A 24,594-nucleotide genomic window follows, 5' to 3' on the forward strand; every position below is an offset into this window, starting at 1 on the left:
ATTTTTTGTTTTCTTTACACTGTTTTCTCCCTTATCATCTTTTTTGTTTGGGATCATTGACTCTCTGGATGATTTTTCTTCAATTATTATCTCTCATATAATTTCAGTTTACTGTTTGACTTGAAAATTGCCACTGTGGCCATTTCCAGGCAACCCACTGAGCATTCATCATGATTTGTTTGTATGGAGATTAGATTACATTGGCTATTTAATGAGGGTTTATTCTTATTTGTTTGTGGAGACGTTAGATGACATTGTTTTATTCCAATTTCTAGGACATTTTCTCATCACATTCCTTATCTCAAGAAGTCAAATCTTTTTGAGAAATGATTTTGTTTTGCTAGACCTCTTAATCAATTACAATTGCCAGTAAGTGCTTGAATCCTGCCCCAAAATATTGACAGTCTGGAAGCACCCAGTGTTTATTTTGTAGAATTTGGGGGAAGTATGAATGAGGGAAGATATGGTAAAGCAAAATGCTTTTAGTCTTGGGACCTGTGTGTTGAAGCTGTTGAAGTTCAGTTGAAACCAATTCACATGTGCACGTATAAGTTGCTTGCACAATATACTGATTGTGTTTGAAAATCACTGTGTGATTTGAAACCCCTGTCTGTAGTGTTGGTTGGATCTGTGATAGCTGCTTCAGATGTGCAAGTCTTCATTTGGTATTTCAGTCATCATGGTCATGCATTTGTGAACTAGGACATCAGGCTTCAAGGACAACAGAGCTGACCTGTCAGCATTCAGAGACTGAGAACTACTTTGGTTCCTCCCAGTTTACTGGATCTCAAGATTAAGGAAAAATCCATGCTCCCTTTCATCTGTTATGTACAAAGACAACTTTAAAAGAGCAATTGGTTAGCTGGCCAGATCCAGTTCCCCATACCTGAGATACAGTGGTGCCTCGCTAGACGAAAAGAATTCGTTCCGCGATTCTCTTCGTCTAGCAGTTTTTTCGTCTTGCGAAGCAAGCCCATTGACAGCTTAGCGGATTAGCGCTACAGCTGTCAAGCGGCTTCCAGCGATCAGCTGTTAAGCGGCTTATCAGCGGAACAGCTGATAAGCGGCTTAGCGGCTTAAGAAAAGGGCGAAAAAAGAGAAAAAAACCCGCGGGGGGATGCAAGATTTTTTTCGTCTTGCGAAGCGGGTTTTTCGTCTTGCGAGGCGTTCGTCTTGCGGGGCACCACTGTAAATGATTCTTGAGAGATAGTTACATCTGATGTTTAAAATTCAACCGTACTATAGAAAGGAAGCTATTAGAGGGTCCTTCTTGATTCAACCCTTAGTATCAAATTGAGTGTATTGGATTATTTTTATAGAACCAAAGCTATTAAAATGGAAACAGGTCTGATTGTGGAGATGTGAACGCTACCGTGACACTTTTGCCTAATATTTTCATGAAGTGAAAGGCTTACTATTTCACAGTTGTACTAGATAGTAGAAAAAATAACTTCTATATAGTCATAAAGTAAGATCTTTTAAAAACAGTATGGTTGAATAATAAAATAACAACAAGAAATCTAACCTTCAGGCTTGGTGGGAAGTCGAATCAGAGAACAATGTGTTGGATTTAGCAGCTCAAGTGCCAATGCAGAGCGTAACTTGTGCTCTTTTTTTCATAGGAGTATTAAATTGGTTTTATTATGTGACCATGCCAATGCCAGCATCTACATTCACTATTGCTGCAGGATGCTGGGCAGAAGTTAAAAGAAAAACGTGCGCAACTGATGTTCAGAGGAATGATGGGCTCTTTCCACTGTTGTCAAAGGCGGATGTCAGGTCGGTGATTACAGTTGAAAAATATGTACTTTAGAGAGCGTTCCATTTTTTCCCTGTTATACAAGAAAATGAGTCATCATAGTCAAGGAACAATAGCAGAACATGTTTAATCAAAGCAAAGGGAAACCATATAAGAGAAATTACTCCAATGGGCAAGGATGAGCAAAGGCATGTCGCTTACGTTGAAAAAAAAGAGAGCATTCTTTGAGTAATAGAATTTGTTTCTACATGGATTCGCTGAAGTATGTGAAAAGTGAACTCCTAAACTATGAACTATTCTTTTGTCTTCATTATAATCCATTATAATCTTGTTTTTAAATCACTTAAGTTGCTTTTGTTCAAAACAAAACACTATAGTTAACATCTGTATGGTTACAAATGTTCTATTTGCATTCATAATACTAAGGAGGTGTTCCTTAAGTGGGCATTCTTTAGTTCAGTAGCAGTCTACTCTCTGAGACTCTAACTCTGGATTTTTTAAAATTCATAGAGAAGCAGTACTATGTCTTTCTACCCATGTTTTCCATCCTTTTTCCAATTCAGCTTTGTCTTAAGTATCCTGTTTCTAATAGTTGCTGTTTGTTCACATATTTGTAGTACGATAGGCTCACAGACAAACATATTGCAGTTGTGATACATTTGTTTTTAATGTTTTTGAGTCTGTAACAGATCATCAATTTCATGGCATGATTTTGTTCAAAGGATTTTGAAATACATTGCTTTTAATATGTTCTGACTGTATACTATTCAAGATTAGAAACATCATTCAGACCATCTTCACGCAATAAGAATTTATTATCCAATATTCTACAGATGATAAACAGGTTAAGAGTCAGGAGTGAGCTCTGCACTCTCTTTCCTTTCTCATGTCTGCTTTAGCTATGCCTTACTGTTCTAATTGCATCAATGCTGACCAGAATTCTCATCTTAACAACAGCTTTAAATGGATTTATGAACCCTAGTTAAGATGGTTTACGTTTAGTATATTCATGTTCTCTTCAGAGCTTAGAGGTATTGGCAATAATAAAGAAGAACCACCCTCCTTTTCTGATAAATGAGTAATTTGGGTGCTGTTAAAGTTGTAAATATGGAAAGGAAAGATGCGTAGTTTAAATTCTGTAGCCCTGAAACAGAAGTACATCATAATTTTTACCTATAGGGTAGGTTTTTAAAAAACTAGAAGTTGTGTTTGGATTGAAGAGGAACAATCCTAGAAACAGAAATATGTATCTATGTAGTCAGTTATTCAGAGCAATAATGTCCCTTTTGTGATACAAATGAAGGAAGAGGCTAAGAAAATAAGTGCAACAGTGATACATATGGATTAACTTTCAGGAGAAGCTTTCTGCTTAGAAGGATATGGAAACAGGGCATTAGCCTGTGATAAGCAGCAAATGAATCAACATGAAAGACCTAGAAATGTTGATGTGAGGGCGATCTGGCTGCGACATCTGTCACCCCATTGATTGCCAGGGTTGATTCGGCTGATCTGGCTGGCTAGGCGGGTATCCCCTTCCTCCCTCACCGCTCCATGTGCGTCCCTCCCGAAGCTGCGCGCTCGGTGGAAGAGGACGACCATCCCAGATAGAAGGAGTGTACCGTTCTTTGGTCAAGGGTATACGATAGCTGCGCTCTAGAAAACACCACCATGGTCAGTTGTGCAACAATTTGCATTGGACTTTAAAATATTAGACATGGTTCTCATGGGATGCCTCGGTCTCAGATATGCCGTGCATCTGACTGGATTGCCCCAGCCACTCTGGGCGACTTCCAGCAAATTATAAAATCACACTAAAACATCAGCCATTAAAAACTTCTCTATAAAGGGCTGCTTTCAGATGTCTTCTAAAAGTCAGATAGTTTCTTATTTCCTTGTCATCTGATGGGAGGGAGTTTCACAGGGCGGGCACCACTATCAAGAAGGTCCTCTGCCTTGTTCCCTAAAACCTCACTTTTTGCATTGAGGGAACTGCTGAAAAGTCGTCAGAGCTGGATCTCAGCTTTTACAAAAGTACGTAACTCAAAAGCAATTTATATTCAAGCCTACATTACATTAGTACATTAGTAGGAAGGGAGATATTTTTGTAGTATGTGAAGGATGTCATTCCAACTGATTAAAGTAAACATAAGTTTTCTTCTTAGGATCTTTATTTTTTCTGATATATGCCTGATTATTATTATTTGCTTCATCTATTTTTTTTCCTGTATTATTCTTTATTAACTACTTTATACCTGTGTGAGAACCAACATGGATCAGTGGATGGCATTATTACTTGCAGGTCTTCAAATATTTGAACCCCTTTAGTGACACTGAGCATTATTTTATTTTTTTAATCACTACTAAAACATATTCTCAAGGTTGTGGGATATATAATAGTTGGAAAGTGGCTGTACAGCAGAGACATTCCTACAGACCTCCAGACTCAAGCAAGTCAGCCAAGCCACATGTCACTAGACCAGCTTGATGTGGAAGGGAATATTTCAGCAGAAACCCTGAATATCAGCAAAATGTTAATCTTTATACTGAATCTTCTTAAGAGCATCATATTTCCATGCCATCCCATTTTCTTTTTTTTTTTATAATAATATTTATTAAAGTTTCAAAAAGATTACAAAAATGAAAAAAGAGAAAAAAGAAAACAAAAAGAAATACAAAGTACAAAGAAGAGTAAAAAAAAACAATTAAAAACATTTCAATCTTTCCATATCTTGTCTTTTATTTACTTATTTCCCTGACCTCCTCGCACCTCCCTCTTTTGTATTCTAGTTCTATAGTTGTTTCAGCAAGTTCTTACCCTTTTTGCATTTATCTTGATATTTTATCAAAATAAATTATAATTTTACATTTTTACATGTTAACAATCCATTTTTACGTACCCCTTAACAACATTATTGCTAAAACCACTTAACTTCATTCCAACCTCCCTCTAACATTCCTTAATTTTACAGTGTTTCTGTAAATAGACTTTAAATTTCTTCCAATCTTCTTCTACCGACTCTTCTCCCTGGTCTCGGATTCTGCCAGTCATTTCCGCCAGTTCCATGTACTCCATCACCTTCATCTGCCATTCTTCCCGGGTGGGTAGATCTTGTGTCTTCCAATACTTCGCGATGAGTATTCTTGCTGCTGTTGTAGCATACACATGCCATCCCATTTTCTATCAATAGTTGTGGCAGTCCCATTTTTTTTTCCACCAGAGAAAAGAATTGGTCCTCCTAATGCAGCAGGCCACTTCTGGTTATCCATAGCTGCATTACCTAAGTATGCTCAGAACTTTACTTACTAGAAATACGATATTATTTTTCAATTTCAGGTTGTTAGAACAGACTTGTGGTCATCTGCCATATCCTTGCCGCTTCCAAGATCCTGCTGCCACTTCTCAGGTGGTCATTCCTCATCGTGTCTTTGCTCCTCAGTGCCTTAAGAAATCCTGCGAAGAGGTTCTACTACAACTGATTCCTCGGTGTCTCTCAGCTGCTTATAATCTCCTGGGTACCCATCCCTTTTCTAGGCTTGATGTCTTGATTGCTCCACCCAACTTTTCCAGTCTTGGAATGGCCAGGTATTGAGATTTTTCTATTTTTCCATGCATGTTTACTCATCTGCTAATTCTTCTCGGTATCTACCTTGCTCTGTTGTCCTTACCAGGCAGAAGAGCATTGTTTAAAATCCTATCTATATTTGTCATACCTGCTGTACTTCAAGAGATGCAAGACCAGTAGTAGTAAATCATAGTTCAGCTGTAGCCATTTGGAAATTGAAAATGTGTTTTTGAAAATTATGACTGCGTTAAGATAAAGAGAACCGGTGGAGATAGCAAGGACCATGTCTACTACCTTTTGACTGTTGGAGGCTAAGTAATGGCCAGGTAAGATAAAAGGTGGGATATAAATGTAATAATAGGCATATAAACAATGACTATATCAACTGTTTAACTGCAGTGTAAATTACTATATTTGAAATATCTTCCTTCAACATATGTATCAGAAGGAGAGCAATGATAGATACCAATTATTCCACTGGTGTTAGCAGTGTGCTGTGCTAGCTGGTTTATGGGAACAAATATAAAACATAAGGCCACAAATGACACCCTTAAAATATAGGCGTGTAGTCTGGAGGTAGTGAGCCTCTTAAGTGAAAGAGATCCTGTTCTGATTTTGAGCACCCTGAAGGAATCTAGTTAATGGATGGTAGAAATGATTCACATAGACCATCAGTTATGTTTCTTGGGCTCTGCAGACACAAAAGAGCTATTCAGGGAATTCTGAAAAGGGAGCACAAAATAGACCTTCCCATTGGAGCTGTTACGAGGACAGAAAGGATATGTGGAAGCATTGTTTATATACTTACCAAAGAGATTCCGAGATTCTAATACTGGTAGCTGGTGGCAGCATTGGGTTATTTGAAATGTTATGTCCTAATAAGCACTTGGGGTTTTCCATATTTTGACAGAACTACTAATAGCACTGTATTGTAAACAAGGAGATTCCCCTTCAGATGATGATTTATATGTTATTTTCATTTATAGACTGCACTGAAAGATCTCGAAGAGGTTTACAATAGATAAATGCATATATATTTGCTTTCGTAGATTTTCACGGGTACAGGAATGCAGGTTTTGGTGTCCTCGGGTGTCTTCCCGTGTAAAAGTTGGGGTGTCTAGGCGACGTTTCGAAGATGACGAGTGAGACCTCGTCGAAACGTCGCCTAGACACCCCAACTTTTACACGGGAAGACACCCGAGGACACCAAAACCTGCATGCATATATATTGTACCTAGAAAGTACAATAAAACCATGTCAAATGATTCATAACAAAATACAGAAACAATACCATGTACATAAACATAATATCAAAATAAATAAAGCTACAGCACCTGCAAGGCAATAAAATATAAAATTTCAATCAACACAACATACATACGGTCACTTAATCTCACTCAGCACCTATTTCACACAACCACTACAATCATTCATTACCTCCATCAACAACTCATACATAAATTACTGACATGTAGCCATATTACAACCCACATACAAAGGTCCGCTGCTGAGCCTAATCTCTGAAGCACTTATAAACTCATGCTCCTAATATTAGGAGTGCTAATAAATAATACTCCTCTCATATCTCTCACCTGTGAGGAGCCCATATCTACCAGAGCAAGCTCTTGCTCTGGTGGGTATAGAACAGGGGTCAGCAATCTTTTTCAGCCATGGGCCGGTCCACCGTCCCTCACCGTCCCTCGGAACATATATTTTGGGGGGAAAATAATGAATGAATTCCTACGCCCCATAAATAACCCAGAGATGCATTTTAAATAAAAGCACACATTCTTCTCATGTAAAAACACCAGGCAGGCCCCACAAATAACCCAGAGATGCATTTTAAATAAAAAGGACACATTCTACTCATGTAAAAACACGCTGATTCCCGGACCATCCGTGGGCCGGATTGAGAAGGCGATTGGGCCGCATTCGGCCCACGGGCCTTAGGTTGCCTACCACTGGTATAGAACTACAGTACTTCTATCCACTCCCAGGTTCCAACTATATAATCATAATATGCACAGTACTGCACAACCTCAGCACCTGATAATCAGTGCTGGTAGCAGACACAAACATCAGCTTCTCACTCAAGGTGGCCCCGAAGGTCACCATAAACTCAGATTGTTGGGTTTTTTTCATATTTTGGCATTGATCATCGGTTTGACTAAAGTACAGACTATAGGAACCATGGTAAAATTGACTTATGTCATTACACACTTGGGAAAACAAGGTTAATGTTCTGAACAGGCAAACCGTTGTTAATGCATTTGTTTCCTTTTGGGATAGTAAGACTGTTTAACTACTTGTGGCTCATAGGTCTTTGTATGTAGTATTTGTTCAAAATAATACAGTGCGTGTTCAGATAAAATAACAGGTGAATTCCCAGCATGCTGGTAGGATATAGTGCACGTGGGGAGTAATTGCATCAGAAATGAGTTCATGAATGAAACCAAAGCAAAGTAATTATGATGGAAGTAAAACCTGATTAAATTTAGAGTAAAGTGCTACATGTGAATGTGTCTTTGTGCATAAGGAAATATTTTTGTGGTTATTCTAATAATTCCAATTTTTTAATGTCTTAGTTACATTAAAGTGAAGTGAAAAGAATGGCACTTTCCCATGTTTCTTGTGCTGTTACATACAGTGGTGCCTCGCAAGACGAAAAGAATCCGTTCCGCGATTCTCTTCGTCTAGTGGTTTTTTCGTCTTGCGAAGCAAGCCCATTGACGGCTTAGCGGATTAGCGCTATTAGCGGCTTTTAGCGGCTTAGCGGATCAGCTGATAAGCGGCTTAGCGGCTTAGAAAAAGGGGGGGAAGGGGGAAAAAACCGCAGGAACTCGCAAGACATTTTTGTCTTGCGAAGCAAGCCCATGGGGAAATTCGTTTTGCGAAGTGCCTCCAAAACGGAAAACCCTTTCGTCTAGCGGGTTTTCCGTCTTGCGAGGCGTTCGTTTTGCGGGGCACCACTGTACCGTATTTTTCGCTCTATAGGACGCACCTTGTTTTAGAGGGGGAGAACAAGAAAAATTTCTCCCCCTCTCTGCGCAGTGCCCCTTCACCGAAGCGGCAGGAGAAACGGAGCCCCTTCCATTTCTTCTCCCGCTTAGCTGAAGCGGCACTGCACCTTAGCTCAACTGGCACCTACCCTTCAGCGAAAGGAACCAGAAGCATCTGGAGGCTTCAGGCAGCTATCTTTGAAGCCTGGAGAGCGAGAGGGGTTGGTGCGCACTGACCCCTCTCGCTCTCCAGGCTTCAGCGAAAGCAACGCGAAGCCTCCAGAGCGCGGCGGGAGCGCTCCCACTGTGCTTCGGAGGCTTCGCGTTGCTTTCACTGAAGCCAAGGAGCCTGCATTCGCTCCATAAGACGCACACACATTTCCCCTTAATTTTTGGAGGGGAAAATGTGTGTCGTATAGAGCGAAAAATACGGTAAGTGTAAGATGCTTACATATCTGACTACTTTTTGACACCTAAAAGAGTGTGTAAGAGATACTGTACATCTAATTCCTGTCAGTCCTTACTGTAACAATGCAATGACATCAGTTCAGATATGCTCCTGTATTCCAGCGCTCCTTTACTACTTTATGTATTATTTTGATGCAGAAAGGATGCTGCGCTATGTATTTATTTCATCATCTAGCTGGCCTATCTGCAGTAGTATAAACATAACGCAGCCTGCTGGCACAAAGGATCTGCTGTTCTGAGAATTCTAATTGTACTCCAGCCTGCCAGAGAAGGAAAGAGCCATAAATTTTCAGTCATTATCTTTAGATTTGGGATATTGTATGTGTGTGTCCATGTACGTCGGCAAGTCTGTTCCTCATTAGTCTTGTAGCTACTTCATTTTTAATGCACAAAAGTAGTACCATCTCTTATTTGAGGGGGATGGTTATCTCACATTTCAGAGTAGGAAGAAATGATGGTGCTTCTTCCGCAGAAGAGCTTAATTAGAGGCTTGAGGTTGTATTTTCCAGCGGCCACCACAGCAGATTCAGCAGCATTTTCTTTCAAGACCTGCCGACGCCTTTTAAAGGAAAATCTTCCTTTGAAATCTTACTTATATGTCTTGCATGTATCATCACCTTATGTTTTTAATTTGCTATGGACTTTTATATGGTAAGAGAAACCTGATTACTTATTTAAAAAAAAATAATTAGAGGCAGCCCCGCCTGCTTCTAGATCTTAAATAGAAACTTAGGGGTTTTTTGTTTGTTTGACAATGCCTAGGTTAGTATTGCCATCATCCAGTGGTTCCTTTCAAGTCAACAGAACAGTGAATTGAAATTCCACAGTTGCTGTTTCCAGCATTAGCCCTGTTCTCTTGCTCTGCATCACACTTCCTATTTTCAGAGGCTCCTCATACCCACAGGTGCCTATCACAAGCAAATGTTTAGATGTGCTCTTTATGAAGCTGGAGGAAAGTGTCACAGTTAAAAAATAATAGTGTAAACATATTTTCCTTCTCTGAATCCTGAGATTTATTGAATTTTGAGCTTTGATTGTTTCAGCAACATTTAATTAATTAATTAATTAACCAACCACCTTTATCTTCCAAGTATCTCAAGGTGGTGTACATGGTCCTCCTCCACCCCATTTCATCCTCACAACAACCCTGTGAGGTTAGGCTAGGCTAAGAGATGGTCTAAGGTCACTCAGTGAACTTCATGGCTGAATGGGGATTTGAATCCTGGTGTCCCAGGTCCCAGTCCAACACTCTGACCATTATGTCTTTTTCTGTAGAGCAGTGATCATTTGAGTTGCAACCAATTGTCTATGTAAGATGCTGAAGCTGCTGCTACATGCTCTGGTTACCTGCAGTGTTTTCTCTAGATGGGGCAATAGCAGTGCAGCCCTGTAGCAACTGTTCATGCACTCCTCCTAGTGGTGCAGGAATAAAACTGCTAGCACATTTGCAAAACTAAACAGTCCAGTATGGTTTGACTCTCCCACTCCCTTGAAAGCGAGGAGGGAAAAGGAGATCGAAAAAGAGATATACAGTATGCAGTTCTTGTCTAACACAAATTGGTGTTTTCCTGGAAAGAGCAACATTGGCTTATCCATGTGCTCTTTCCAGGCTTTAAGGTCCAGTATAGCATTAAATCGGGACGCAGGTGGCGCTGTGGGTTAAAGCCTCAGCGCCTAGGACTTGCCGATCGAAAGGTCAGCGGTTCGAATCCCTGCGGCGGGGTGCGCTCCCGCTGCTCGGTCCCAGCGCCTGCCAACCTAGCAGTTCGAAAGCACCTCCGGGTGCAAGTAGATAAATAGGGACCGCTTACCAGCGGGAAGGTAAACGGCGTTTCCGTGTGCGGCTCTGGCTCGCCAGGGCAGCGTTGTCACGCTGGCCACGTGACCCGGAAGTGTCTCCGGACAGCGCTGGCCCCTGGCCTCTTGAGTGAGATGGGCGCACAACCCCAGAGTCTGGCAAGACTGGCCCGTACGGGCAGGGGTACCTTTACCTTTACCTTTTATAGCATTAAATTGATGGCAGGAGTGGGGAGGAGGGGAGCGTTGACAAGTGTCTCCCAAGTTTTATACATCTCTACATTTAGTAATGGCTAGAAGTAATTAATTAGACATAAGGTAGGAACGTCCCAGAAAGATAACAGCAGCTGACTGTCTGTATAATGTAGGGATAAATAGTAACTACTATTCTTGAAGCGTTCATTATATATTAGTAGCAAACGAAAAGCTAACATAGGCCCTTTGTTGTATCAATCATATGAAAATTCAGTCAGTGTCTAGTTAGGACATTAACTCCAGTGTATTCCAGATGCTGGTTTAGTTTTTTAAAAGGCTTGCCTACAGCCAGGCCTTAGCGTTCTTATTTTGGCTTTATACTGTGTGATTGTTCTTCATCAAACATACAAAAATGGTTTAACGGCCATTAAAACTAGTTTGAGATGTTTAGTACCCAGCATATTCTCTGCTGCTCATATAACTGCCTCAAACAGAGGGTGGCTTCAGATATAGAGAAATGATGACAGAATGCCTGATTAACATGGCATTAATTGTTTGTGCTTCCTGAATCAAGCATACTGTTGATGAAGTCAGTTTTCTGAACGCTGGATCTTATGTACTACCCATGCATAAGAGGAGAGTTATCAGCAGACTAGGCGGACCCTAGGAAATTAGGAAAATAATCCTGTCAGGGGTTCAGAAGGAGAGACACAGGAGGGGGAGCAAATGGAGCAGTGAGTCAGAGGGGACTTAGCCGGTCTAGCGTTAAGACGTGGGCCTGCGCGCCCAGAGCTTGGAAATGGAAACTAAACTTCAATAAAGACTTTTGTATATAATATCCACTGGGCGTTGGTCCTCTGTGAGCTGGGACCTAGCGGCAGTCCTGACAGTAAGTCCCCTCTCCATTTTCACCAATTTTGCAACCTCGTGGAGTGCGGGAAAGCAGCGAGGGGTGAAGATTGGTGCTTCGCGAGCTCACGAAAAACAGGGAAATGACTACCGAAGAGAGGATAGCGAGTTTGCAAAACGCAGTGACGCAGTTGACTGCAGAAATTGCGGCTTCCAGAAAGAAAGAACAGGAAGCAGCTGCTGCCTGCCAGGATCTGCGAACCAGGTTAGAAGTGCTAAGTACACAGAGGCTACCAGCCACCAGACCAGAAGGGATTGGGCTGGGAAACAGAGGAGGGAGCCTGGTATCTCACTTCAATGGGGACCTGCAGGAGTATCCTAACTTCAGAGCAGATGTGATTTATGCATTGCAGCTGCTTGACAAAGACTTTAAAAATGAGGGAGAGAAAGTGGGATTTATTATTTCGCATTTGCGGGGGGAGGCAAAATCGTGGCTGCGCAATCTATGGAGAGACAAGGATCCAGCCCTCCAAAATGCGGCTGCCTTCATTAAAGTGATGGATGCGTGTTTTTTATCTGAGATTGATGTGGATATCGCTAGGAGGGAGATTCACGGACTAAGACAAGGTAAAGCCACTGTGAGGCAATATCATTCACGTTTTTTCGGATTGGTGAATGTACTAGCCTGGGAGAAAGAATCGCCTGCCGTCAGAGACCTGTTCTGGGAGGGGTTGAGCGGAGCTGTGAAAGACGAGATCGCAAGGGGGGGAAGACCCCAAACCACCAAGGAAGTGGTGGAACGGGCACTCTCCATTGGGGTTCGGTTGGAAGGACGCCCTTGGGGCAGGGAGGAAGGGCATTTGGGACGCACGCCAGCGAGAGGACTGCCTCCCTTCCCCAAGGAGGCGGCGCGCGCTCGATCCATGCCTCCGCTGGGAGGGGGAGAGGAGCCGATGGAGATAGGTGGGGCTAAGGCTCACTCCACAGTCGGAGCCCTAACTCCGGGAGCAGTCAAGATGAAGCCTCCTAGAGGAACCAGGAAGTGCTACATCTGCGACAGTGCTCAGCATATGGCAAAAGAGTGTCCCCAGCGGTTTCACAAGCATACTGCAGCCGCAGCGACAGTAACAGACGCAATTCAGCAGAGGGAGTCGCAGCAGGAAAACTCCACTGTCTGGCTGGAGATGGCGTCTCTGGGGACCAGCCAGACAAGTCAGTGAAGCAATCCCCAGGGATCTTACAGCCCACCGACCCCCTCCCACCCAAACCAGTAGTGCAGCTCACCGCATCCCTTCAGCTCCCCAATGGGCTACTTGTGGAAATTCCCATCACCATCGACTCGGGGAGCAATGCAGATTTTATAGACATGCAGTTCCTCCAGCAACATGGCATAGCCCTTCTGCCAGCGGCGGTACCTCTGAAAGTCGTCACAGTGGACGGCAGGGAGCTACTGGGAGGGCAAGTGCTACAGCAGACGCCGCCAATGGTGATGCGCATTGGAAACCACCGTGAGGTCATCAGCTTCAACGTCACCCGCCTGTCAGACACGCCCATAGTGTTGGGAATGAGTTGGCTGGATAGGCACAGCCCGGCATTAGCTTGGTACCAGCGGCAACTGACCTTCGGCTCCTCTTACTGCGCAGAACACTGCATCCTAGCGGACTTGGAAGATGAGGGGCACGAGGATGGACCACAGCTGAACTTGGGCATGTTGCAAGCGGTGCCTAACAAATACAAGGAGTTTTTGGAGGTCTTCTGCGAGAAAGAGGCGGATAAGCTGCCACCCCACAGACCCTACGACTGCAAGATCGACCTCCTGCCCGGGGCGACGCTCCCGACGGGGAAACTGTACTCCATGTCTGAGGATGAATTGCAAGAGCTCAGGGAGTTCATAGATCACAACCTGAAGCGGGGATTCATCCGGGAGTCCAAGGCGGCAGGAGGCAGTCCCGTGTTCTTTGTAAAGAAGCGGGACACGCCCCAAAAGAGGCTGGTCGTTGATTTCCGCTTCTTGAACCTCAAGACCAAGCCCTCAGCATTCCCTATGCCCAAGATCGATGACCTGCTGGCGACGGTGAGGAAGGGTCGCATCTTTACCAAGTTGGATCTGCGCGGAGCGTACAATCTCATTCGCGTACGGGAAGGCGACGAGTGGAAAACAACCATGTTTACGCCGCTGGGCACTTATGAATACAGAGTTATGCCTTTTGGATTAACAAATGGTTCCCACTGTTTTCAAGCCTTCATGCATCATGTCTTGGCGGGTCTCCTCTACAAGAAGTGCGTCTGCTTCCTGGATGACATCCTAATCTTCTCGGAATCGCCGGAGGCTCACGAGAGAGATGTTAGGGAAGTTCTGCAGAGGCTGCGGGAGCACAGGCTGTACGCCAAGCTGGAGAAGTGCCAGTTCGACAAGACGGAGGTGGATTTCTTGGGCTACAAACTGTCCGACAAGGGACTGGCTATGGACGGTGCCAAGGTACGTGCAGTACTGGATTGGAAGAGCCCACGCAATAGGAAGGAAGTACAGAGGTTTGTCGGTTTTGCCAACTTTTATCGCAAGTTCATCAAGGGTTTCGCCATGCAGACAGCGGCCATCACCGACACCCTCAGTTCCAAGAAGAAGAGGTTCATCTGGACGGAGCAGGCAGAGCAGTCCTTTCAGAAGCTCAAGCAGCTCTTCGCTTCCGAAGAGAACCTACTGCACGTAAATCCCAGCAGGCCCATGAGAGTGGAGACGGACGCCTCAGACAGGGCCGTGGGAGCCGTTCTGTTGCAGCAAGACCACCAGGGGGACTGGAGGCCGTGCGCTTTCTACTCCAGAAAACTCAGCAAAGCGGAGCAGAACTACACCATTTGGGACAGGGAGTTGCTGGCCATACATGCAGCCTTCAAGGCGTGGCGGCACTTCCTCGTTGGAGCCAAGCACACGGTGCAGGTCCGCACAGACCATAAGAACTTGGAGTACTGGCGCACGGCGAGGTTCCTGAACCAGCGACACATCCGCTGGGCGGAGTTCTTTGCAGATTTCGACTTCAGAATTGAGTACATCCCAGGAAACAGCAACGTCTTGGCGGACGCGCTGTCCAGAAAACCGCAGTATCTGGAGGCAGAGGCACCGGCGGCGGCCAAGCACATTTTCACACCACAGGCGTGGGCATGCGCGTCAGCCACGGTGGACCTGGACGCGGTGCGCCGCGCGCTGCAAACGGACTCGTTCGCCCGAGCCAAGATGGAGGAGGTGTGCAGTGGCAAGGCGAGGGGCGACGAATTCCAAGTGCGAGACGGCCTGCTCCTACGCAAGGGAGTCCTCTACGTACCAGGAGACAGCCTCCGCGCGAAGGTCCTGCAACAGCTGCACGACGCGCCCAGCGCGGGGCACTTCGGCAAGGAGAAGACGGTGGACTTAGTAGCCAGAGACTTTTGGTGGCCTAAGATGCGGGGGGATGTCGCAGACTATGTCAATAGGTGCGACACCTGCCAAAGGGCTAAGCCTGTGCACCAGCCGCCGGCGGGCCTGTTGGAACCGCTACAGACACCGTTCGTACCGTGGGAGAGGGTAGCCCTGGACTTTGTCACAGATCTACCCAGCTCAAGGGGCAAGACGGCAGTGCTCGTGGTAGTGGACCTGTTCACCAAGATGGCCCACTTCATTCCGTGCGCGAAGGTGGCCACGGCCGAGCAGACCGCTAAGATGTTCATAGACCACGTGTTCAAGGTGCACGGCCTACCACGGTCTATTTTGTCCGACCGGGGGCGCCAGTTCATCTCCAACTTCTGGCAAAAGCTGATGGGATTCCTGAACGTCAAGGTCAGCCTGGCGTCGGCGAGACACCCGCAAACTAACGGGCAGGCGGAAAGGGTCAACGCCATCATGCAGCAGTACCTGAGATGCTACGCGAACCAGCAGCCATCGACCTGGGTGGACTATCTACCGTTGGCCGAGTTTGCCTACAACAACACGAAGCACGGGTCCACGGGGGTGACCCCATTTTTTGCCAACTACGGGAGGCATCCCAGAACCTTCCCGGGTCTGGACACAGTGCGGGAGGGGGAGCCACAGGGAGCAGAGGAAGTGGCAGCGGAGTTGCAGGAGATCCACGAGCAGCTCAGGAGGCAGTTAGAGTTGGCAAAACAGGCTTACAAAGTGCAGGCAGATCGACACAGGAGGGTTGGGGAGGACATCCAGGTGGGAGACTGGGTCTGGTTGGCAGCACAAGCAGTTCCAGCCAGATCGTTAGCCAAGAAGAAACTAGGGCACAAGCAGCTAGGGCCTTACCAAGTAGAGGCGCAGATCAACCCAGTGGCCTTCCGGTTGACACTCCCGGAGGGTTCCAGAATGCACCCGGTCTTTCATAGATCAGTGCTCACGCCCTACAGAGAGCCCCACAGGTTTCAAGCACCGGGGAAGGCGCCAGACCCGCTCAGAGAAGCGCCCAAAAAAGGGGGGTCGCCGAAAGGGGAGCCACTTAATGAAGCCACTGAGATTTTAGACTCAAGGTGGGGGGAGGACGGGATTGAATATCTTCTCGCCACGGAGGACACCCCGGCCAGCGCCAACAGGTGGGTGCCGGATTACGCAGTGGAAGAGCAGTTGCTCAAGGAAGAATTCCACACACTTTTCCCGCACAAGCCTATGCCGGCGGGCTTTTTCGAGGATTGTTTGTTCACACCCACACTCTCGGCCAGCACTTTCCGGGGTTTCTCGTCAGCTGAGGACTCGGCTCCGGGAGGCAGCTCTCCGGAGGGATCACTTTCAGGTTTTGGCACGGGGGGATCTTATTGGTGGGAGGACCAACCCGAAGTGGGCTGGCGCAGAGACATGCCGAAGGGGCCCTGGGAGGTGGACCCCCATCAAACAACAGGGGGAGGAGGGCTCTTGGGTGATTTGGGGTCGAGCGCAGATTTCGAGCACACCGCGCAGGAGATGGAAGCGGAGGAGGTCGTCGTCGACGAGCCCATGGGGGACTTCCCGGACTTATCTCGATGGTTGCAAGCCTCAGGGGACGAGCTGTATCCTGGACTCACCCCTACAACAATGGAGCACCCGGAACCCGCACCGGAAGAGGGGGAGGGGGGAAGGGGGGGCTTCGAGGGGGGGATGGATGTCAGGGGTTCAGAAGGAGAGACACAGGAGGGGGAGCAAATGGAGCAGTGAGTCAGAGGGGACTTAGCCGGTCTAGCGTTAAGACGTGGGCCTGCGCGCCCAGAGCTTGGAAATGGAAACTAAACTTCAATAAAGACTTTTGTATATAATATCCACTGGGCGTTGGTCCTCTGTGAGCTGGGACCTAGCGGCAGTCCTGACAAATCCTAATTAGGGAGAGTGGTAAAGTCCAATACAGCCTTATGAAGATTAAGCATGTTCAGTTGCCACAACACATTGGCCAACAATCAAGGAGAGGAAGAGAAATGGAAAACTTGCTGGGAGAAGAATGGAATGGAGTATCCTGAACAGGAGCACTCCACACTTCAACATTTTGTAGTATACAAATTGAGAACTTGTACATTGCTGCGTTGTACATGAACATGGGAAGTATGAAGCAACAGGGAAGATATACTCTTTCATATAAAAGGCAGGAGAACTAGAGTGACTGGGAAGAGTTTTATGGTCTTAAAATTGGGGTTTGGAGTAGACCTTCACTAGGGAAGTACCACAGTGTAGCGTGGAATGAATTTGGTAAATAATTGGGTGGAGTGTGGGGAAGGATGTCCCCTTGATTAGAGGTACAGATGCAGAACCCCCCATCTCAAATATTCAGGGTGAGTAAGAAACACATTAAACACTTCAGCAAAATAGAATAACATTCTATTGCATTGTAATATAACCATTATAAGTTGTCCAACATCTGATGACCACTTAATAGCCAGTCCCAAAGAGGTTGACCTTTTGAAAAGACTTCAAGCTTGGGATCTGCTTAGGGAGGATCTGTAATTTTGTGGTGAGGAAGGCAGCCCCTGAGAATGCATCTTCTCAAACTTTTGCTATGTGGACCTCATACATAGGGGAAGAGGCACTAGTTAGTGGTTTACATGCTGAAGATCCCAACTTCAGTTTCTGGCATCTCCAGTCAAGTCTGGGACACACTACTACCTGGAAACCCTGGAGAACTGCTGCTAGTCATTGGGGACCTCTCATATTAATGATAGGATAAAACTGAAATGGCTTTAGGGTGATTGTTGCGGTCAACATGTAGATAAGGGTTTTGGTTCCTTCTCTTCTCTTTTCTCATCTCTTCTCTTCCCTTCCCTGTTTTTATTTTTACATAGTATTTCTAGTATCTGCTTATACCACATTTCTTTAGAAATGTGACTAGTTTGGGTCTTCAGTTGTATGAAGTCTCCACCTACTGCCTGCAAATCTAGCTCATTATCTTTCCATTCTTATGTCAATTCCTGTTCAGAATCTTTTTGTTTTTTGCTTTAGAAATGCCAGAACATGTTTCAGAAGCTTAAGACTTTGATTTTTTTTTTTAATAAACTAATATTACGTGGTGGCTCAACTGCATTATGAATGCCTTTTAATTAGTGGAATTTCCTTGTTTCCCACTTACATAATCTCTCTACTTTTACATAACATATAACTGATACCATATAACTGATACCTAATGCTGTATTGTGTTTTTAATATTCAGTTGGGAGCCGCCCAGAATGGTTGGGTAAATGCAGCCAGATGGGTAGGGTATAAATAAATTATTAGTATTATTATTATTATTTACTATTCTAGGACACATTTTTTTAGTCATTTTTTAATTGTGTGTGAATCACAGCTGGTTGGTTGCTGCAGACTTTTAAGTCCATAAGTCCTTTTTTGGGACAGTCACATTCATGTGGTAAACTGTTTTTAAAGATTACTATGACAAAGTGATTCAAGGGCTGTCATCATTTACAGTATGTGAAGTGATAAAAGTGATGATTTGAGGCATGCCTATTCATATTATCTGTAGGAGCATTATGAGAAAATGTTCTACCTCTTAGCTAAACCTAAAGTCAAATTTGCTACCTCTTTGGAAATGGCCCTCCACTCAGTTGTCAATTGGGGATCAAAACAAGATTTGGAGTACATCAAACACACAATATTTCCTTACCAGCATGCTGAACCACTTAGCCCATAAATGTGTAACAGATGTGTTTTGAGTCCAAGTCTATCATAGGGTGGAACACACAGTAATTACCTTCTGGTGGAGCTAAAAGAAGGATGTAGGAAAAATGAGGCTGTTATGATTGAACTCAAGTTGTGAGATCATTGCAGTGATGCTTCTAATTGGATTTCAATTTTTTTATTCAAGTATTTCCAAAACTTCAACTTTAAAAAAAAAAATCTTCAAAAACAATAATATATAGTTCCTGAAACACATTTGAAGTAAATCTAGTTAATGGATAGAACAGAAATTTTTGCAGGTTTTCTCATTTCATAACCCATTATATTTAAGAGAGAACCTCAGTTTAAATTAGAACTTTTTGAACAACTGAAATCTGTGGAAACTGCTAATTATAACCCTGTTAATGTGGATCAGAGAATTGAACAAATAACCCTATTGGATGCTGTCAGGGTTTCAGGGACAGAGAGCGAGGGGGAGGGGTCCCAGGGCGACGAGGAAGAGGACGACGACGACCCGAGGTTGTCAGTGAGTCCGTCAAGTGAATCCGAGGATTCCCAAAAGGGAGCCCCCCTGGTCAGGCCAAGGGGCAGTAGAGAGGGAAGCAGTCAGAAGCAGGGGAACGAAGAGGGAATCCCCAGTGGGGGTTGGAGATCGGGACCGGCCTCTCCGTCGGAACGGAGTGAAGGGGGTGGAGTTGCCAGTGTGTCAGAAAGAGCAGAACAGGAAGCAGAGAGGGGAAGGAGTTCGGAGCAGAACGTCCTGCCGGAAGGGGAGGAGTGTAGTACCGAGAGTAGCGTAACGGTCGAAAGGAAGGTCAGAGGCAACGTACGCGCGCCAAGTTCAAATGTGGAGGCGCGCGGAAATGAGGAGAGCCCTGAGGAGGAGCCTGGTCCCAAAGCACGAAGGAGGGGGGAGCAGGCGTCAGAAGACTCAGCCTCGGGGGAGTCCCGGAGGGAGGGAGCACAGGGGGGCAGGAAGACCCTGCGGAAAAGGAAGGAGAGGAAAAGGTGGAGCAGTACAAGCCTCTTAAGCTGGTGCAGGGGCGGGACTGACTCAGAGGGGACTTCTAACATCTAAGGGTAACAGATGCTGAGCCACGGAGCTTGGATGTAACGACAACAATGTACTTCAATAAAACCTTTTGTACATAACTTGGACTGGATTTTGGTCTCTTGTGAGCTGGGACCTCGGGTGGCTCTGACAGATGCCATGGCAAAATGGAAAAGATCAGTTATTTTCAGTGTCTCACTTTCAAACAATTGACTGTCTTTTTAACTGAAAATATTTTTCTTTTCTCCCTCATGTTAAGCGGGCGGTCATAATTTATAGTCTTACAGGGAGCAGAGAAGATTAAAATATCAACAAAATATGGATTGCACCAAGATCCACATTGCTTGTCATTCTGCAACTACACAGTCTTCCGCCTAAAATAATTTCTGTATGTTGCTTGATAAAGTTGGTGGAAAATGACTACAATTGTTAACTTCACGTATCACTGGAGATTCCAAGTTCTGGGATTGTGAACATCTTTCAGGATTTGTTGAAATCTAAATTGGGGTTAGGGGACAATGACATGTCTTCTTCATCTCAGATACATATTGTGTTCCATTCAGATAAATCTTGTAGCTCTAGGTATCCTGCGTTTTTCAAAAGTAATTAATCTGTTAAGAAAGATGTATATACTTCATCACAGAACTGTTGAAGCAGTGTGCAGTACCTTGTTGCTATTCATACCTTTGGATGTTATTGCCTAACCAGGAAAAGCTTCAGCACAAGTAACAATTAGAGTGAGGGAAATACAAAGGTATAATTTACAATCCAGAAAGTTGCATGTGTCTACTGACCATCTCACTTCTTGAAGCTGCAGACACTCATTCCATAAAGTATTAGATATTGTTTTTAAGATTTCCTTAAGATAGGGTGGGAGTTGAGAGATAAGACTGCTGTTTGACCAACACAAATCGAAAGGCTTTTTCTTTTGATTTTTGGGTGACATTGTGTAGTTAAGTATAAATATGCTTACTCAGGACTAAATTCCATTGAATTCAGTGCACCTTCTGAGTCAATTTGCATAGGATTGGGTTGTACTATTTAGTGGTATATATGTTGCATTAATATCAAATGAACTGTAGAATTATTGCTTTTTAACAAGCATTTCCATTGCCTCTGATAACCTTTTTGTAGTGTCAAAACACGCTATGAACATTACACAGACTCTTGGTTACACTTTACTTGATTATATCCCCTACCATCAGTTCCTTATATTTACTTGTTTAAGGGAGCATAGTGTAAGATGAACACTACAGACTTTTGAGTGGACCTTCATAGTCTAAAGATCTCTTTCAGAACAAGAAATGTTCTTTCTCCCAGCCTGAATTGTAGAAAATGTGCTCAGATTGTAAATAGGGACCTTTGTGGTACTACTCTAGAATAATGGTTGTAGTCTATTGCATTTTGAGACTGGAATTATAGTGGTGCCTGCTAGGATCATTACAATTAACATTGTACAAGTGTTTTAAATATTTGAACTTTTATTTCAGTCAACATTGATAAATTTGATCATGAATGAAAATCCTATTGAATATACACATATTTTTAAATTGATAGAAACTCATCTCTTTAAAAATATGAAATCTACATTGTGATTTAGTTTATGAATTATTCTAGAATATAGCAGCATGCCTAATATGTATATATGTGCAATCTTACGAAGTTCATACTTTGCTTTGCTGGTTCTGATCCTTCAAAAGCAACTGTCAATATGTTATTATTCTTTCACCAGCTTTCAAGAGTAGGACAGTTATTTTAGTCTGTAGACTAGGGGTGTGAATATGGGGTGATCATTACCATCTGGGGTGAATAAACAAAGCTTCTTGTTTAAAAAAAGCATGTGTCACAACAGTAGTAAGATTATCCGCCATGTTGTTGATGGTAATGAGTGGTTCCAACAAAAACAAAACAAAACAATGAGGGAAATTTTGGTATATAAGTATGAAGATGACAGCTCACACCTTGGCCTTGATGAACAGTTTTATCCATAAGGGAAATCTGAAAAATTAGATTTTTCCTCATAATATTTAGATCTGTATCTCTGTTATTATTTCAATACATTATGGATCTTTTCAGGTCAGTTTGTAGCCTTTTGAGTCCAAATAGAGCAAAAGCTTTGAAATGTCTAGCCCCAAACTAGGTAGCACATAGTTTTGACTTTTGTAGGAATGGGGGGCGGAAAAGGTTGTTGTGTGTGAAAACTATGAATTATTGGTAGGGATGAAAGGATCTGCCAATTTTACTTATGTCAATGTTTAATTTTTCAATTCTTCACTTCAGTTCTCTACATTTCTGCAGCAATTTGTGACCCCCCCCCCAAAAAAAATCACAATGAAAAATATTTAGCATTCTAGAGCTAGGCCACTTTCTCTCATATATATATATATATATATATATATATATATATATGCAAGCAAACATTGATTGGAGAACTACCTAACAAAATTTTAAAAGGGTGAATTTCAAACAATGATTTTGGTTCTCATATTGTTTCAAAAAGTGTAAATTTGAGATATTCAGCTTTAAATATGAACTCAGTTGAATTTCTCCCCTATCCTTAACTGATGGCCAGAATGGCTGGTTATTTTCCTAGGGCACAGGAAAAGCTACCTCATTTATTCGCTCCAGATATTAATGATCACCCCTTCTGGCCAATATCTATTAAAACTCAGTTCTCAGGATTTTGTGGCAGCTGGTTTCTGTATTAGGGGCCATATTCCATGATCCACAAGACAGTCTCTGTGTAGAGGCCAAGATGCCCTGTGCATTATTATCCATGCCATGAATCCTTGTTCCCAAATCTAGCAGCTTCATGAAAAACACCTTCCATGTAGTTAGGTTTTTCTGTTTAAATTTTGCTTTCATTCTCAGCAATATATTGCAGCATTCATTTCATGGTTTTTCTCATGGGAACAGTACAGTTTTTAGCCTGTTTCAGTTGGCACTTATCACAGCAGCCAACTAGAAGCTGTGCAAGCACAGAACTGCTCCTGCTTGTCTTTCATTTTAGTCCCTGTTCTAGTAAGAAATGAAAGGGGGGGGGGGAGAGAGAGAAGCTAAATTTAAAGTTAGAAAAATACAATTGGAGCAGCAGCAGATTTCAGGATATGGAAGGAAAGCAGCACTGCCACGTTGTTACTCACAAACAGGTGCATTTTCTATAAGTGGGGTAACAGTTATGCACTTTGTATGTAGTAAAAGGGATGTGCGTGGCGCTGTGGTGTAAACCACTGAGCCTTGGGCTTGCCGATTGGCAGTTCGAATCCCTGCAACAGGGTGAGTTCCTGTTGTTCGGTCCCTGCTCCTGCCAACCTAGCAGTTTGAAAGCACGTCAAAGCGCAAGTAGATAAATAGGTACCGCTCTGGTTTCGCCAGAAGTGGCTTGGTCATGCTGGCCACATGACCTGGAAAAACTTCCGACAAACGCCGGCTCCCTCGGCCAGTAAAGCGAGATGAGCGCCGCAATCACAGAGTCATTCGCAACTGGACTTAACTGTCAGGGGTCCTTTATGTAGTAAAAAGAAATTCTGCAAATATATCAAAATTGAAAATGTACACACACAAACATAGAAGAGGGACATAGCAGAGGTCTTTATGATAGCAATACTTGAGTTAATAATAATCTGATAAAAAACCCTTTTGAAACTGTGACCAGAGCAAAGAAGGCAGCTGATCCATAATTATAGAACAGAACTGTAGTGTTGAAGGGACCCCAAGGGTCATCTGATCCAATCCCATGTAATGCAGGAATCTCAACTAGATAATACATGACAAATGACCATCAAACCTCTGCTTAAAACCCTCAAAGGAACTTGGAATCTAGCAATATTGGAAGGGCCACAGGTTCCCCATCCCTGCTTTGCATTATATGATTGAAGTAACAGGCTCAATATGTCCTGGCACTCCCTTTGAAAGGTTTCCCATCATATTTATCAGCCTGCCTGGCCACTCATTTGCCATCAAGTGTTAAATTAATAGAGCAACAATTTATACTCCTGTTGGTTAAGGCTAGAACTTGCACTACTGTTACAATTTTGAATGCTAAGATATGATGTTACAACAACCAAGTATTTGGAAAGCTTCATTCTTTGGAGGCTAGTAAGATGGTACAGTCTGTATTCTTCTTTGGGTTGGGCTATAAAACAGATAATTCTGCAATAAAGTCTTATGTCCTGAGCCAATGATCAGATTCAGAAGTACAATTCAGACATTAATGGAATTCCACAGTTCTGTAATGGCTTCCTTATTAAGCCCAATGGAGGGAGCCATCTTGATTATGTCTCTCTCTGGGTTCTGCAAACTAAAAATTACAAAGTTAAAATTATAACGCTTTACATGTATGCATGGTGCCAGCATATCAACTAAATTCTGTTTTGTGTTAAGCATTAGTGATGAAAATACAGACCCACTGGACTGAAGTCAGTGGATTCATTCTTGATTTATATCTTGAGTAGGAAATGGAAATGAAATGTAGCCAAAGATTTCTTAGCAGGACTGCTAACATATAGGATTTGTTTAAATTGGATGGTTTTAAGCTTTAACCATGTTTATATATTGATGTATGTTTATATTCATTAAAGCGTTCACTTCTATCCTGGACTTCAGTGCACACAATGTTAATGCATATTTTCAGGAGTAAGTAAACATTTGACATCCATTAAAAGGATGGTAATGCTTATAACAGTACATCTTTATCAAGAAACAATTTATGGAACATATAGAAAACATTGGTGTGTAAACTTTGTATACTAGATGTCTATGTGGACTCTATATATATATATATTCTATTTTATTTACGTTTCAGTTTTAAA

At 43.5% G+C, this 24,594-nt stretch overlaps 1 protein-coding gene across 17 annotated transcripts in view; it reads left to right on the forward strand.

The window, feature by feature from the left end:
* Positions 1-24,594, forward strand: part of AOPEP (aminopeptidase O (putative)) — a 186,998-nt gene that overhangs the window by 20,027 nt on the left and 142,377 nt on the right. For all 17 annotated transcript variants that reach the window (XM_083701994.1, XM_083702007.1, XM_083702003.1 and 14 more), the window contains 2 exons: positions 1,623-1,779; positions 5,094-5,342. In XM_083701994.1, the coding sequence (XP_083558120.1) occupies positions 1,623-1,779; positions 5,094-5,342 (406 nt within the window). The remainder of the gene's footprint in view (positions 1-1,622; positions 1,780-5,093; positions 5,343-24,594) is intronic.

Source organism: Podarcis gaigeae (assembly GCF_964106915.1).
Source record: "Podarcis gaigeae genome assembly, chromosome: 11".
NCBI classification, from domain to species: Eukaryota; Metazoa; Chordata; class Lepidosauria; order Squamata; family Lacertidae; genus Podarcis; species Podarcis gaigeae.